This window comes from Drosophila teissieri, chromosome 3R (assembly GCF_016746235.2).
Source record: "Drosophila teissieri strain GT53w chromosome 3R, Prin_Dtei_1.1, whole genome shotgun sequence".
Classification (NCBI taxonomy): Eukaryota; Metazoa; Arthropoda; class Insecta; order Diptera; family Drosophilidae; genus Drosophila; species Drosophila teissieri.
Genome location: NC_053032.1, coordinates 4,249,304 through 4,265,916, shown reverse-complemented (window position 1 = coordinate 4,265,916; position 16,613 = coordinate 4,249,304). Strand labels below are relative to the sequence as shown.

General features: G+C 39.0%; 3 protein-coding genes, 1 long non-coding RNA gene and 1 other non-coding gene across 7 annotated transcripts in view; 4 read left to right on the top strand and 1 right to left on the bottom strand.

Annotated features, from left to right (window-relative positions):
• The first annotated feature begins 645 nt into the window (after nt 1-645).
• On the top strand, nt 646-2,503 carry LOC122619858 (protein takeout). The gene is made up of 3 exons (XM_043797054.1): nt 646-784; nt 1,558-1,653; nt 1,720-2,503. Exons 2-3 carry the CDS (start codon nt 1,584-1,586, stop codon nt 2,388-2,390), a joined length of 741 nt encoding a protein of 246 aa, XP_043652989.1. The 5' UTR covers nt 646-784; nt 1,558-1,583; the 3' UTR covers nt 2,391-2,503.
• Nucleotides 2,504-3,840: 1,337 nt separating this feature from the next.
• LOC122619426 (ubiquitin-conjugating enzyme E2-17 kDa) lies at nt 3,841-7,407 on the top strand. Its single transcript, XM_043796361.1, has 3 exons — nt 3,841-4,050; nt 6,436-6,721; nt 6,788-7,407. Exons 1-3 carry the CDS (start codon nt 4,007-4,009, stop codon nt 6,911-6,913), a joined length of 456 nt encoding a protein of 151 aa, XP_043652296.1. The 5' UTR covers nt 3,841-4,006; the 3' UTR covers nt 6,914-7,407.
• A 988-nt stretch (nt 7,408-8,395) lies between these two features.
• Nucleotides 8,396-9,749, top strand: LOC122621442. Of its 3 annotated transcripts, XR_006326215.1 has the most exons (3): nt 8,443-9,316; nt 9,364-9,585; nt 9,668-9,749. It is a non-coding gene; the product is annotated as an uncharacterized LOC122621442 (long non-coding RNA). The 3 variants fall into 3 exon arrangements; XR_006326213.1 differs by having other exon boundaries at nt 8,396-9,316; nt 9,364-9,749; XR_006326214.1 differs by having other exon boundaries at nt 8,396-9,316; nt 9,358-9,749.
• Nucleotides 9,405-9,569, top strand: LOC122622739. Its single transcript, XR_006326338.1, has one exon. It is a non-coding gene; the product is annotated as a U1 spliceosomal RNA (small nuclear RNA).
• Nucleotides 9,750-15,357: 5,608 nt separating the features above from the next.
• LOC122621956 (FERM, ARHGEF and pleckstrin domain-containing protein 1) overlaps nt 15,358-16,613 on the bottom strand; it is a 34,642-nt gene continuing 33,386 nt past the window's right edge. The window contains exons 12-13 of the mRNA XM_043800003.1: nt 15,955-16,441; nt 15,358-15,640 (exon numbers count right to left, since the gene is read on the bottom strand). Of these exons, the coding sequence (XP_043655938.1) occupies nt 15,562-15,640; nt 15,955-16,441 (566 nt within the window). The 3' untranslated portion in view covers nt 15,358-15,561. The remainder of the gene's footprint in view (nt 15,641-15,954; nt 16,442-16,613) is intronic.

Here is a 16,613-nt window from a genome sequence, read left to right as displayed (position 1 = left end):
ACTGCCGACCCCACACTCAGACGAAAACCCCTCTAAATTGTTCTTATTAGTTGGTAGTTTTATTTAGTTGGGTTCATATGCTGCATTTAACACAAGTGTATGCTCTGTAAGGATAATCTAGTGCAAGCTAATGTTGCATTTAGGAAAATGAAGTGTTTAAATGAGTCCGTTTGACAAACCAGGAGACATTTGGGCATTTTGCTATAACAATATGACCACTACCCACAGTCGGTGCACTGGTATCTTATTCCGGCTTGAACTGCGGTCTGCATTTTCCCGGCCAACTGGCAATTTTCCCGCTGGGCTGTCTCCGTAAGCATTTGTGCTTGGGCTGGACGCCGAAAAGCATTAATGGATCCCACAACCTTTATTATAATTATTAAGCAGCAGCTGCTTAGCGTCTTGCTCGCCCTCTCGCTCCTCTCTGTTGCTCTTTCTCGCTACAAACATTTGGTCATCTCTTTCTAGTTGCTCGAGCTTGGCTGGCGATTTATGGGGGGGAGGGGTCGTCGAGGAGCGTGGCAGGGGCCTGCGAGTTCTACGTCGTGTGTTTTCGAGTCCACAGCTTGCCCAAGCTCTCATGTAAATCGTAGCGTAATTTTTTCTATAAAACACGCCGGTCTCAACAATTTAGCATTCAGTACGATCCGTTGACGGTTACTAAAACAACACCTGACATCGACAGCTCGAGAACGTTAAAAAGCCTTCGACTGCTTTAAAAAAAATAGCAAATCAGTGCCAAAACAAATAATTGCGAATCCAATTGAAATCTCTTTTGAATTGTGTAAGTTTAACGTCGTTTGGTTAGTTTTGATTCCTCTATAATCCTGTATATCTCGGAAACGCGAAATCATTCCTAATTCCAAATTGGGTAAACCATTTAGTAAATCCATTTAGGATTTAGTGAAAAGTGCACAAGTATAGTGCCAGTATCCATTAACAAAAGCGATAAAATATAAGCAGTCTATTACGAATCAAATTTATTTAAATATATATATTTTTTTTAAGTAAACGTTTGTTTTTAATTTAGAGTGTTTCATGGACGAGAAAAATAATGCTAGTCTCTACGAAACAATTTTTTTTCCTTTGGTTATTATATCGTCCCCGTCTTTATAATGAATAATACTATTCACATAGGATATAATTTATTCAAGGAACCCAGACCCAGCAATCAAAAATGTTTTCATTAGAGCGAATTGACCCACTGTATTGTATTAATGGCCTTTACCAAATGAATTCCAGTTCAATACCTAAAGTACTTCCTTGCATTATTTATAACCCTACGCTCCATCACAAAGACTATTAAGCCCCAATCAAAATCAATTACAATCTTGACGACAAAACAGGTAGCAAATGACAGTAATTGAGCAGTCTGGAGATCCTCCCATTTATTAGACTAAGTCGCAGCTGCGTAGTGCCTACAATCAACCACTTCAGATGATAATAGATATGGGTGGTGGATCATTTTTGGGGGTGGATCTGGTGGCTATTGAACAACCTGCTGACGAACTTTGACGTCAGTGAAATGTATATCTCATGTATAAACATTTTTTACAGAAATCAATTGAAACTTAAGGAGCAAAATGCAGTTCCAACTCTTCGTAGCCCCCCTCTTGATCTGTTTTGTAGCATGCATCTCAGCTGGTAATATGCGTAAGTAAAGAAGGCAATTTACTTGTACCTCCAGTACTTCCAGTACTTATCAAACTTGTTCCCTAGCCGACTACATCCAGGTCTGCCATCGCAATGAACCCGAACTGTCAAAGTGCCTGAAGAGCAGTGTTCACAACTTGCGGCCTTATCTGGCCAAGGGCATTAAGGAATTGAACGTACCGCCGCTAGAACCCCTCTACATTGGAGATCTTAGCATTCTAGATGGCTCCGCCGGACTCACGGTGAAGGCCAAAAAGCTGAACATCCTGGGCGCCTCCAACTTTGAAATAACCAAGCTGCGGGCTTCAACCCAAAACCGCCGCTTTGATTTCGAGTTGATTCTCCCTCATCTCCATGGAGATGGTCTCTATGAGATCAACGGCAACATTCTGGCACTGCCGATTAAGGGCAATGGACCATTCACTGGAAACTTCACCAACTTTGTGGCTTATGTGCGTGTCCAATACGACATTAAGAGCGTTAATGATCTGGAATACCTGCATGTCAAGGAATTCGCCCTAAAAATCCGCACTGGCAAGGGAAACCTGAAGCTGGAGAACCTCTTCAATGGAGATAAAGTTCTGGGCGATGTCATCAATGACACGATCAACCAAAACTTCGAGCTCTTCACCAACGACTTGATTGCACCGATTGCCCGCGCGCTGGAGGCAAAATTTCTGGTCATCACGACCAAAATCCTGGAGAACTTCACCTACAGCGAGCTTTTCCCCGTTTAATACTGTAGTCAACTGTAATTATGGTAAATTTAAGCTTGTGATACACTCGTTTTGTTATAATTAGTCCTTAAATAATCAATAAACTTTAGCAATTTATGCAGACAGATTCGAAATTGAATGGATCAAAGAAAACCATTCCCTGGCGAAGATACATACATGAGAGAGTGTCTCGATTATCAGATACCCGTTTCTCGACAAAAAGGAACGCAGTAAAGCGGTTGTGGCGGTTTCCGTCTTTCCACAGCGATTTTCAACAGTCCCGTCCAGAAGCCGCCCAAAATTATTACGATTTTGAAGAACGTTTTAATCATTTATTTATAGAAATCACAGAGCCCGAGAAATTTTATCTGGGCAGTATTTATTTGTTCGGTATCATCTCCATTGCTTTAAAAGAGTTTAGTAAATTAAGATTTTGGTCCTTTACGGCCAATTATGGCGTTCATTTGAGTGTTGGGAACTAATATTAAATTAGTTTTACCTATTTAATAATAGTCTCATGAAATGCACCTAATTTTATTATACCCGTTACTCGTAGAGTAAAAGGGTATACTAGATTCGTGGAAAAGTATGTAACAGGCAGAAGGAAGCGCTTCCGACCATATAAGGTATATATATTCTTGATCAGGATCAGCCGAGTCGATCTGGCCATGTCCGTCTGTCCGTATGAACGTCGAGATCTCAGGAACTACAAAAGCTAGAAAGTTGAGATTAAGCATACAGACTCCAGGGACATAGACGCAGCGCAAGTTTGTCGATTCATGTTGCCACGCCCAATCTAACGCCCACAAACCGCCTAAAACTGCCACGCCCACACTTTTGAAAAGGGTTTTGATATTTTTTCATTTTTGTATTAGTTATGTAAATTTTTATCGAATTGCCAAAAAACATTTTGCCACGCCCACTCTAACGCCCACAAACCGCCCAAAACTGCCACGCCCACACTTTTGAAAAATATTTTGATATTTTTTCATTTTTGTATTAGACTTGTAAATTTCTATCGGTTTGCCAAAAAACTTTTTGCCCAATCTAACGCCTACAAGCCGCCAAAAACTGTCAGTGTTAAAGACTCTCCTTCGCACTTCCACTAGCTGAGTAAAGGGTATCAGATAGTCGGGGAACTCGACTTTAGCGTTCGCTCTTGTTTTTTTTTAAAGCAAGGACATTAGAAAGGGGTAATCCTTCAGGATTTTCTTTTATTTTTTGATGCACCTATTGTTTTTGCCAAGTCACTCAATTTTAAAATTTTTTTGCAAATTAACCACGGTTGTCTTCACTTTGAATTAAAATTGGTTTACATATACATATTTCGATCCGTTTTTGCTATTTGCCGTCGCAATGGTCTGGCAACCCCTGACTCTTATTTTCGCTCGAGTGCTGTCTGGGTGGCAGCTCTAGGCGATGGTATCGATCAGGCATCGATTTCTGCTCCACCTTTTCACGATAGTATCGGAAAAACATCGATTGTTGTTCCAGCTCTATACCACTGCTGCCCGAGTTTGCCCTCAATTAAAAATAAATTACAAAATTTCATCGTTTCCGTTTGCTAAACGCAGCGCATCGCCAAGGCTTCCGAGTTCCCATCCAACACAACACGAGTGGTAGTATCGTTTTGAAATATGTCAACACCCGCACGCAGACGTCTTATGAGAGATTTTAAAAGGTGAGAAGATACTAAGGAATGCAATTGAATTCGAAAAGAAACAAAGCGGAGCTGTGCAAAAGCAAAGGAAAGCAGGAAAACGAGAAGCGAAGCGCAAAGTACACACAATCGTCGCATTTTTCAGATTTGTGTTTTGCGGTGTTAAAAAATGTTGGAAAAAAGAAACCTAGGAGCTGCCCAATACATATAAGCAAACACTCGGGAATACATTTGAGCTCCACGTCTGTATGTAGTGGAAAAGTTTGCGCAGCCAAAATATGTACGTGTGCACGTTCCCGTGCTCGTGTGTGTGTGTGTGGTTGATTATTTTTGCTGCTTTGCTCTTGCGAAAAAAACAATTCGCTTGTCTTTGACACTTGACTTTGATCTGTGTGTGTGCGGTACGGAGAAAAGCAACGAAAGAAAGGGGAAAATTGGGAAACCAAACAAAATTCTTCTTCCGCCGCTTGCCGAAATTGCGTCGCAACGAACATTAAAACAACAATTATCGTTTTTGTATTCGCCTGAATAGGCAGCTGCATCCAACGCGCTAGCCCCCTTTCGCCCACACTTAACCTTGTTGACTCACGCGAAAGAGACGAAGCACTCCTATTGGAATTTCATTCGACTTCGAAATTTTCATCATCTCCGAAATGTTGGCACGGCAGTGCAGATTGCAGTTGGGGAATACGAAACCAAATGTCAAGGCTGTTTGCGTGAACGCGGGGTCCTGCCCCACGCTGGACGGGAAAGTACCACCCCGAAAAGGCTAAAGCAACTGCACAGAAGCATATCTAACATACACAGGGAAAAACAAGAGAGAACGCTCTAGCCGTTATTCAGCTAGTGGGAGTGCGAAGTAGAAATTTCACAATTTTTTTTGGCACATAGATAACACAAATTTTGACAATCAAAATACAAAAATAACATTGAAAAATGGGTGCGTGACAGCTCCTGATCAAGAAAATGGATATATAATCCGTTTACCTTTTATACACTTCAACTTAATGCAAATCGAAACTGACTCAATTTTAAGTTTAGTTTTTGAAGAAAGTTAAGCACAAATTTCATTAGAAATTTCCCATTTGTAATTTGTATGCTATTTATATTTATATTGCTATTTATTATTATTTTATCTTATTATCGCTCAAAATTGAACTTTCAAGTTCATGCATATCTAAATTTGCTTCAGACTTGGATATTGCATACATATCTCATTTCCATGTGCACTTTCGCGTTTCGTTGCTTGTTTAATCGATGATTTTCTTTGGCCCGAGTATCGATTTAAGTCGATTTAAAGGGCGCGGTTAAACGGGTTGCTCCGCCCGCTTGTTGACCTAAATCGCAGACAATTCCGTTAAGTCAACTTTTATTTATATATTTTTTTTTTTTAACAAATGTCTTGTCGCTGTCTCTGTTGCGCAATATGTAAACAAATATATGGTGTTCAAACTATCTGATAAAAGGGACGACGACTTTAACTTTAATTTTAACTATTGTACCGACTAAAGATTTACGTTTCAAAAACATTCATGAGATCCCTCACTAAAGACCATTACAATATAATCAGAAAAAAATTATTATTATAATTACTTTGCAACTTAATCCGCAAATGCTGTTGCGACTGCAAAGAAAACAAGAGAGAACGCTATAGTCGAGTTCCCCGACTATCTGATACCCGTTACTCAGCTATTCGAAGTGCGAAGGAGAGTCTTCAGCACATACAGGGGTTTTGTGGACGTTAGAGTGGGCGTGGAAAAAAGTTTTTTGGCCAATCGATAGAAATTTACAAGACTAATACAAAAATGAAAAAATATCAAAACATTTTTGAAAAGTGTGGGCGTGGCAGCTTTGGGCGGTTTGTGGGCGTGGCAAAAAGTTTTTTGGCAAATCGTTAGAAATTTACAACACTAATACAAAAATGAAAAAATATCAAAACAGTTTTCAAAAGTGTGGACGTGGCAGTTATGGGCGGTTTGTGGGCGTTAGAGTGGGCGTGGCAACATGAATCGACAAACTTGCGCTGCGTCTATGTCCCTGGAGTCCGTATGTTTAATCCCAACTTTCTAGCTTTCGTAGTTCCTGAGATCTCGACGTTCATACGGACAGACAGACGGACATGGCCAGATTGACTCGGCTACTGATCCTGATCAAGAATATATATACTTTATATGGTCGGAAACGATTCCTTCTGCCTGTTACATACTTTTCAACGAATCTAGTATACCCTTTTACTCTACGAGTAACGGGTATAATGATTATTTTAGCCTCAAGTGGAATTTATACTATAATTAATTAATGTATCTGGCAAGGCAAATTTGTTTTTTTTTTATATTTGCAAAAGCTTAGTTATGTACAAAAGCATACAGAAAATGTTCCCCTTTTAAATTTATTACTTACCTGCAGACTTCAAGAGGATCCACCCACGGGTGTCTCGGGCGCGCCAACAGATAATAATATTATGATATGGAATGCTGTGATTTTTGGTCCACACGATACACCATTCGAGGACGGAACCTTTAAGTTAACCATAGAATTTACGGAAGAGTATCCAAACAAACCGCCAACAGTTCGATTCGTATCGAAAGTATTTCATCCCAATGTGTACGCAGATGGTGGAATATGCTTGGACATATTGCAGAACCGCTGGAGTCCCACATACGATGTGTCAGCCATATTAACATCCATACAGGTTAGTTGCATTTCACTTCTGCAGCCAGTAGTAAAATCTTAATCTTGGTTTGTTTGCCATTCCTAGTCACTGCTGAGCGATCCCAATCCCAACTCACCGGCTAACTCCACCGCCGCCCAGCTTTATAAAGAAAATCGGCGCGAGTACGAGAAGCGCGTGAAAGCCTGCGTGGAGCAGAGTTTTATCGATTAGCCATGCGCCCACTCTTGGAACAGCAGCAGCATCAGAAGCAGGAGCCACCACACGATCAGCAGCAAATTTGAGGGCGGCCGCAGCTTAAAGCATCAGCAAACTACAGTAACAGAAATATGCAATACCATAAAGAAGTTTAAATTAAATAATAACAGAAATATTTATGATAATTGTAATGCTACGAAATTGTAACACCGCCAACGGCACAGCACTGCAGCATATATACGCCCTGCGCGCACCATTCGCAAGCCAGAAATACTGGGAAGTTTTGAGTTAAATTTGTTTGGCCAATAGTTCTACCTTGTCCCTAGCTTGATGACCCGATTCCGAAATTCGACGCAGTTCAATTAAAAAATCAGCCAGTCTTTTATGGCTGCATCCGATAGTAACGCCTGCAGCCAGAAATAAGACTCTCATAAGCTAACAACTCAAATGTTCTAATTTAAATAGCAGCGGCAATAATGATTAATAATAAAAAAAGATTATAAAAACCATTTCAAGCAATTGCAAAGTCAAATAGTTTCATTTTAGATACGCGCAAATCCTGTCCTAAAAGCCTAAACAGAAATTAATATATGTAGTAGTTCGTGTCTCAGCAAACACCAACAGGAAATTTAAATTTAGACTTTGCTTGATACCTAGTAGACAATGTCCAGTGGCTACAAATTGTGAAATCACTATAAATTGAGAATTAAATGTTAGTTGTAAGCAATTTAAAGTAAACCTCACGGGATGTGACATGGTACAAGTCCCTATTTTGGGAACGGAAATATCTATGTATGTATGCCTCTCTTGCATTCAGAGACCAATGCGCTATGTATTTTGCACTATTGATTCGTTGGCGTACCCACGCAACATTTACCCTGTTTGCACCCTCATTTGGCCTGTTATGATGGCCCATTAAGAGATGAGCGGAATCTTTTTTCAGTGTATAGTTGGAAGAAATTACCTCATAACTGCCATTTGCCACGCTATTTACTCTTTAGGTTCCACTGTGTCTTGGCTGCGGCAATTGATTTAGTTAGTTCTTAAGCGTTTACAATCCACTCTTAATATTGTTTTCTATTGAATGCAAATTGCTGTTCCATTTGCTGTGAACCCTCCACTTTTTGGCACTTTGTGTTGGATGGATTGCGGAGATGATGATGCTCTGAGCATCATGTTAATCTTATTGATGATAAACGTACCATATATACATATATATACCGTATCAACTAAAGCAGAGGAGTATCCCAATATCCCAATCCCAATATAACTCACATTAATAGTAAATCAAAGGATGAGGACTAGCAACCATTCAGACAATGTGGAATTTCAAATTACCTTACTGTAATTAACATTATTTATAAAGTTTAAGATTTCAAATATCAATAAATGAAAGTAACACGAATACACATTGTTTAAATTAATTTTAATTTTAAGGGTATTCTAGTATACTCATTACCATATCTGGAGTTAGAGCTGGCATGGTTGCTCCAAATGTTAATTCGATTGTAATTAGAAGGAAAGTGAAAGTGGTGATAAGGAAATTTCGACCATAGTGCGCTCATGAATTCGTTCAAACTTAAAGATAATTCTAGAGAGAACGTTGGGGTCGAGTTCGTCGAATATCAGGTACCCGTCACTCAGCTAGTAGAATTGCAAGACAATTGCAAAGATAATTGATTAAATCAAAAACAATCAAAACATTTCTTAAAAGTGTGGGCGTGAAAGTTGGGCGCGTATTGTGGCGTGTCCAAAGTAGTTTTAGTATTTGTATATAAATTGGCAACGCAATTTATAAGATTAAAAACCAAATAAAAATTTCAAAATTGGCGTGCAAGTTTTTGGGGCGTGGCTGAGTTCTGCAACAAACTTGCGCTGCGTAGGTGTCACTAAAATCGGAGTGGTGAGATTGTTATTTAAGGTGTTAATAACAATCTCACAACTCCGTTTTTTTTTTATTTTCATTTTTGTATTTTCCGTCCAGCTCCGCATAAAAAATTAGAACCGTGACTAAGCGTCTTAGTTGTATTTAATTGGCTATTCGGAGCGTTTCTCAAAGTTTGTGAGCGTTAGAGGGGGCGTGTGGCAAAAAGTTTTTTTGGCAATCGATAGAAATTTATAAGACTAATACAAAAATTAAAAAATATCAAAACAATTTTCAATAGTGTGGGCGTGGCAGTTTTGGGCGGTTTTTGGGGGGTTAGAGTGCAACATTAATCGAACAACTTGCGCTGCGTCTATGTCTCTGGAGTCTGCATGCTGTTCCTGAGATCTTGATGTTGATATGGATGGACAGACATGGCCAGATCGACTCGCCTATTGATCCTGATCAAGAATAAGGTCGGAAAGGCGGGTATAAATACAGTAAGGAAAAGTACAGGAATCGCTTTTCCGACTCCAGTGTAATTCAGTCCAGGGGTGAGTTTTTGCTCATATCCAGCAGAATAATTCCCAACTAGTTCTAGGTGCATCCTCATGGAAACTCCCTTGCCGAGTCGAGCAAGGCATACTTACCTGGCGTAGAGGTTAACCGTGATCACGAAGGCGGTTCCTCCGGAGTGAGGCTTGGCCATTGCACCTCGGCTTAGTTGACCTCTGCGATTATTCCTAATGTGAATAACTCGTGCGTGTAATTTTTGGTAGCCGGGAATGGCGTTCGCGCCGTCCCGAAATTTGCAAATAAATATGTACGTACTGTTTCGGACGGAATTGAAGCATTTAAAGTTTTAAAAATGTGGTATCGATTATGTGTATTTGTACCCGTTACAGGTAGAAGGAACTGTAAAAGCTAGAAAGTTAAGATTACGCATGCAGATTTCAGACACATACACGCAGACCATGTTTTCACGCCCACTCTAACGCCTACAAACCACCCAAAACTGCCACGCACACATTTTTGAAACATGTGTTACATTTTTGTCATTTTCTTATTTGGTTTTTATATTTCTAGCGGTATGCCATACTTGCCACGCAAGCTATAAAGCTCAAAACTGCCACGCCCACAGTTTTATAATTTTGTTATTTTATTATTTGTCTCTCCAATTTCTATCGATATAATTTTTTCTTTTCATGCGCGAGTCTTGCTAAGTATCGTACGGCTCGATTCGCGAGAATGTAGATGCGATTTAGAAAAAAGTACAGAAACGAGGAGATGTATAAATAATAGTAAGATATAATTATGTGTTAAAAAGGTTAGAATTGATTGCTTTAAGTGCGGCAGAGAGTCAAGATTAGAGAAAGGATAAAGTCTATTATAGTCAGAACATAATACTCTGTACGGGTCGTGCAACTCAAAGCTAGATCTACAATGAATTAAAATAGTTTCTAAGTAGTTTCTAGTGAATCTGCTTGGAACAGAGAAGTTTAGCCGACCAACCAAGTCAGGACTATCAGCTTCACCACAAATAAGCTTACAAATAAGACTGTTCCAAGCATCGTTCTACGGTTAGGTAGGAAACGTAATTTAATTAACATTAATCTACTGGAATAAGGAGGTAATACAAGGTTTGCATCCCAATTTATGCGCCGTAAGGTAACAACAACAACATTTTTTTTGAACCGATTCAATGCGGTCCGAGTGAACTACGTATTGTAGACACCAAGCAGGTGATCCATGCTCAAGATCTCCTTTGACCACCTTTTTATAAAACCAAGCACACCTCTGGCCTTATAGACTATAGACGAAATATGGCCTAAAAATTTTAGTTTATGATCCAGAACACCAAGATCATTAACCCGTGTTATTCTGTCCAAAGAGCACCCATTTAGAGTATAAGTCGCGTGCCTTGGGTTGACACGACAAAAGGTCATAACTTTACACTTTAAAATTTAAATAGAACCCGTTGCGTCCTGCCATTCAGATAACTTTAAATCCAGTTTAGAAGATCAACAGGGAAACCTAATAAATCAAGTTACCTTATTAGAAGAGAATGTTTAACAGAGTCAAATGCTTTACTAAAATCAGTGTAGATGACATCTGTTTGAAGACTATTTTTGAAGACCTGTATTACGAAGGAGGTTAGCTCCAAAAGGTTAAACCATGCTGGCATGGTGATATAATTGACCTACAAAGGTGCTGCAAATGAGGAGCTATAACATTTTCAAAAAGCTTAGGGATAGACGACAATTTAGAGATTTCTCTGTAATTGCATGCATCCAATTTCCCTATTTAATGGAGAGGGATCACAAAGGACTCCTTCCATATATTGGGAAACTGCGAAGATTCCGGAGATAAGGTAAACAATTTCAGTAGAGGCTTCCACAGGGCTTCCACACAAAATCTCCGCACCCAGCCAGGAATTCGGGGCCCGGCGATGAGACAGGCTTAACTTTCGTAAATGTTAAAGAAATGATTTATAAAGAATAGCAATATTATGTAAATAAAATCCACACCTTACTATCGGTACATTGATATTTTGAAATATTTTGGAAATAGTTTAGTTACCGCGTTCTGAACTTAGGAACTTATCTACATCACTATAATTAGTTATAATAATAGCCCCCAACAGCTCGACATTCTTACAAACAGACATTTTCCTTTTCCAATTATCTTTTAACCAATCTAATTATCGAACTTAAATCGTTGCTTAATAATGTATATTTCTAGGAAAATTACGATTTAGTGAATATTTTGTCATTTATTTACAAATGTCGGGACGGCGCGAACGCCATTCCCGGCTTGTGAGAAATCAGGATGCGCTGTAGGATCGCAAGAAGTGTGATAGCGGGCAGCAATGCTTTAGTGCTGTGCAATAATTTAGTGCAATAATTTAGTGCTGTGCTAAGCAATTACCTTTTTAAAACATTTTATTTTTATAACATACTTTAACACTGCTTCAAATAAGGAATCAATCATTTTGTTATGTTGGTACACTCTTCCCGCAGATGTTTGGGAAGCAAAAAATCGCCGAGCACGCAAAACACTTATGTATAACCTTTACGCCTCTCACAACCAAACATAAAATACCATTCACTTGAATCTTAAAACAGATGTTCGGGAAGAGTGTACAAACATAACAAAACAAAAAAATCTATAATCGAAAGTACATTGCCAGCGAAATTTGAAAAGTCACCTTATTTGGGCTTGTGGGCGTGGCAAAAAGTTTTTCTGCAAATCGATAGAAATTTACCATACTCAAACAAAAACAAGAGAGAACGCTATAGTCGAGTTCCCCGACTATCTGATACCCGTTACTCAGCTATTGGAAGTGCGAAGGAGAGCACATACAGTTTTTGGCGGTTTTGTGGGCGTTAGAGTGGGCGTGGCAAAAAGTTTTTTGGCAAATCGATAGAAATTTACAAGACTAATACAAAAATGAAAAAATATCAAAACATTTTTCATAAGTGTGGGTGTGGCAGCTTTGGGCGGTTTGTGGGCGTTAAAGAGGGCGTGGCAAAAAGTTTTTTTGCAAATAGTTAGAAATTTATAAGACTAAAATAAAAATGAAAAAATATCGAAACATTTTTCAAAAGTGTGGACGTGGCAGTTATGGGCGGTTTGTGGGCGGTAGAGTGGGCGTGGCAACATGAATCGACCGACTTGCGCTGCGTCTATGCCCCTGGAGTCTGTATGCTTAATCTAGCCTTTATAGGCTGGACGGACGGACCGACAGACATGGCCAGATCGACTCGACTATGGATCCTGATCAAGAATATATATACTTTATATTGGCGGAAACGCATCCTTTTGCCAGTTACATACCCTGTTAATATACCCTGTTGCTCTACGTGTAACGTGTATAAAAAGATAGAATGCTATTGTCGAGTTCCCCGACTATCAGATACCATACCCGTTACTCAGGTAGTGGAAGCGCTAACGATAAATGTCCACATTTTCTGGAATATTGGTACTAATTGAGGAAAAAATTATTAAATGCAAACAAATAAAAAAATGTGGGCATGTTAGTTTTGGGCGGTTTGTGGGCGTGGCAAAAAGCCTTTTAGCAAATCGATAGAAATTTTCATACGGACAGATGGGCGGACAGACGGAAATGGTCAGTTCGACTCGGCTATTGATCCTGATAAAAAATATATATATATACGCTATCTTCTGCCTCTTATAAACTTTTCAACAAATCTAATTTTCCCTTTTACTCTACGAGTAAAGGGCATAATAGATTTTTAGACTCGTTCTCGCAAAATCCACCAAAAAGCAAAGAAAGCTAAATAAGTTTTGTAAGCCATAATTTGTTTTATTTAGAAATAATACGTTTAAAAAGCATTTGTAACAGCCCTTTTTAACAACATATAGCATTAGTCTCTAGCCTTAGTTGTTTAGAAGTTATGGGCTTAGAAAATTGAGCTATTTAAAAACGTTTTTAAATATATATTCGGAATCAATCACACTAGTCGATCTATACTATCGACATGCTAAAAAGATTTTAGCCACGCCCACTGTCACATCCACACCTTTGAAGTATGTGTTGGCTTTTTTTTATTATTTGTCTCGTCACTTTCTATCGATAAGCCAAAAGAATTTCACAAATTTCTGTCTCGCACTCCGACTATCGGAGTATTGGGTTACTCGTAGAGTAAAAGGGTATAATGGAATCGTTGAAAAGTATGTAACATGCAGAAGGGCCGACCATATAACGTATATATATTTTTGATCAGGATCAGTAGCCGAGTCGATCTAACCATGTCCGTCTGACCGTCCGTATGAACGTAGAGATCTCAGGAACTATAGAAGCTAGAGAGTTGAGATTAAGCATGTAGACTCCAGAGACAAAGACGCAGAGCAAGTTTGTTGATCCATGTTGCCATGCCCACTCTAACGCTCACAAACCGCCCAAAACTGCCACGCCCCCACATTTTTTTAAAATGTTTTGATATTTTTTTATTTTTTATTAGTCTTATAAATTTCTAACGATTTGCCACGCCCCCTTTAACGCCTACAAACCTTTCATATTTATTCATTTTTGTTTTAGACTTGTAAATTTGTATCGATTTGCAAAAAAACTTTTTTTCACGTCCACAAACCGCCTAAAACTGCCACGCCCACACTTTTAAAAAAGGTATTTTTTTACATTTTTGTTAATCTTGTAACTTTCTCTTGATTTGCCAAACATCTTTTTGCCACGCCCACGCTAACTGAAATACTGAAAAAAACTGTCGGTGTCGAAATTTCTCCTTCGCACTTCCAATAGCTGAGTAACGGGTATCTGATGGTCGGGGAACTCGACTATAGCGTTCTCTCTAGTTTTTACATTGAAATTCATTCTTCTTGCGAGTACCAATCGATCTGTCAACAACATTTGGCATTTTATTCAGTCGACAAAGATGGGTAAGACAATTTAGCCACTGGGGAGTGATCGTGTGTATTCTGCATAAGAGAATGCATGTAACGGGTATCTGAGAGTTGAATTTGACTGTATTATTCAGTCGACAAAGATGGGTAAGAAAATTTAGCAGCCACTGGGGAGTGATCGTATGATGTGATGTATTCTGCATAAGAGAATGCATGTAACGGGTATCTGAGAGTTGAATTTGACTAATCGTTATTCTTTCGCTTATTAGAATTCATACCTGACTGAATTGATTGCTTACATTTTTATCATGATTATAGCCACAGACTAATACTAACAATGATGCGTTAAGAGGGTATACAAGATTAGTTGAAAAGTATGAAACAGGCAGTAGGAAGCGTTTCCGACCATATATGTATGTATCAATAGCCGAGTCGATCTGGCCATGTCCGTCTGCCCGTATGACCGTCGAGATCTCAGGAACTATAAAAGCTAGAAAGTTCAGATTAAGCATGCAGACTCCAGAGACATAGACGCATGCTGTTGCCACACCCACTCTAACGCCCAAACCGACAAATACTGCCACACCCACACTTTTGTAAAATATTTTGGTATTTTTTCATTTTTTTATTAGTATTTTAAAATTCTATCGATCTGCAAAAATCTTTTTGCCACGCCACACAATCTGTCAGTGTTGAAATTTCTCCTTCGCACTTCCACTAGCTGAACAGCGGAACTCGACTGTAGCGTTCTTACTTGTTTTATTTCGCAATTTTTACCGATATTCCAAAAAATGTTGAAATGTATCGATTGCGCTTCCACTAACGGGAATCTAATAGTCGGGAAACTCGACTATAGATTTTTCTCTTGGTTTGTTTCATTTATATTAAATTAGCCGATCATACAACCCATTTCGAATAAAAAAATGTTTCGTGTGTATTAATTTTTGATTTTTATTTAAGTAATGACTTAAGCTTATGATTATAAATTGTATAAGTTACGTTAGAAAATACTATTTTTGTATAAGACTTTTTAAAATATATATTTTTTTGGATTTTGGAATCAATTTTTAATTATACATTTCTTTCACAAAATGTTACGACTGGTAACATAGTTGGGAAATCTAAAACACTTAAATCCAGCTATGAGCACAAATTGGTACAATTGTAGGAAAAAATAAAATATTTGCCCAAAGAAACAAAACACACCGACAAAGTCATTATATACACATTTACTATAAACCGGACATAATAAAGTAGACTTACAGAAAATGGAAATATAGGTTGTGGTGTATACGGTGTTTAAAATAGAATACTTAAAGGCGTGCCTATGCGTCTGATTTTTTTGAGTGCAATATTAATTTTGGAAATGCACAATTATGTAGGGCCAACGCGTCTATCCTGGAAACACTGAGTTCTGTTAGTTGCCTAACACAGCATGGCTGTGTACGTTCTTGAAGTCCTGGGTTTGAGTCGTGCTGCGCAGTACCTCCAGCCATCTATGAAAACAAAATTATTAAGTTATTAATACAAAGTTATTGTGCATTTGTTTTGATTTTCAAAAATTTTTAGGAACTATGGCAGATATTTACTATTAGAAAAGATCACGTTAATTAAAACAATTTTAATTAAAGGGAATGTTCCGTCGGAAAGCCTTCTTTACAACAACTCGCCGGACTATCATTAATTATTAACTATTGGTTTTGAAATGTATAAAAAATAGGTATTTTAATGGATTAATATCGTTTATTTAAAATGGTTTCGGCATTTTAATATCTGCGCTTCCCTAGCATCTCAGCCCTCCTAGCCTTACCTGTTGTACGTGTGGGCACTCTCTGCGCGGAAGAAGTACACATGGTTCTTAAAAGAAAGCTTGAAGACGAACTCCCTCTGAACGGCATCTTGGTGGCCAGGAGGACCCACCGTGTAACCCAATAGGGGCAGACTAGCCAGGGCGAACTCGTCCTGGTAGCTCTTGTAAAAGTACAGACAAAAGGACGTAAACACCACCCAGAGCTTCTGCCAGCCGGAGCTATTCTTAAACTTGCGCAGCAGATAGCCGGACAACTGGTGCTCGGCGGCTATCAGGTGATCGCCCAGTCCTACGGTGGCGCCACGATGCCAACATACGTGCAGAGCGGTATTGCTTCGAGATGGTTGCGTCCGGTTTTGCTGCTGTTGTTGCAGCTGCAACTTTTGCTGCTGCGGAGTCAACGGACCGCCGCCGTTCACACTGCTGTTCAGGCTGCTGTTGTTGCCGTTGCTTAGACCGAACAGATCCAGACCCTCCTCCGAGGAGCCTGAAAATAAATTGGAAAATACATTACTGGGTGCTTTGTAGGCGAAGGATTTTGGGATTGGGGTGTATCTTCTTGCTTACGAGGCCATGCAGCGTGCTTTTCTTGCCAGACAAAAAAAAGGGGGAAAAAAGGGAAAAGATTAAAAAAACGTAATGTTAAAGATAGCTTTTCA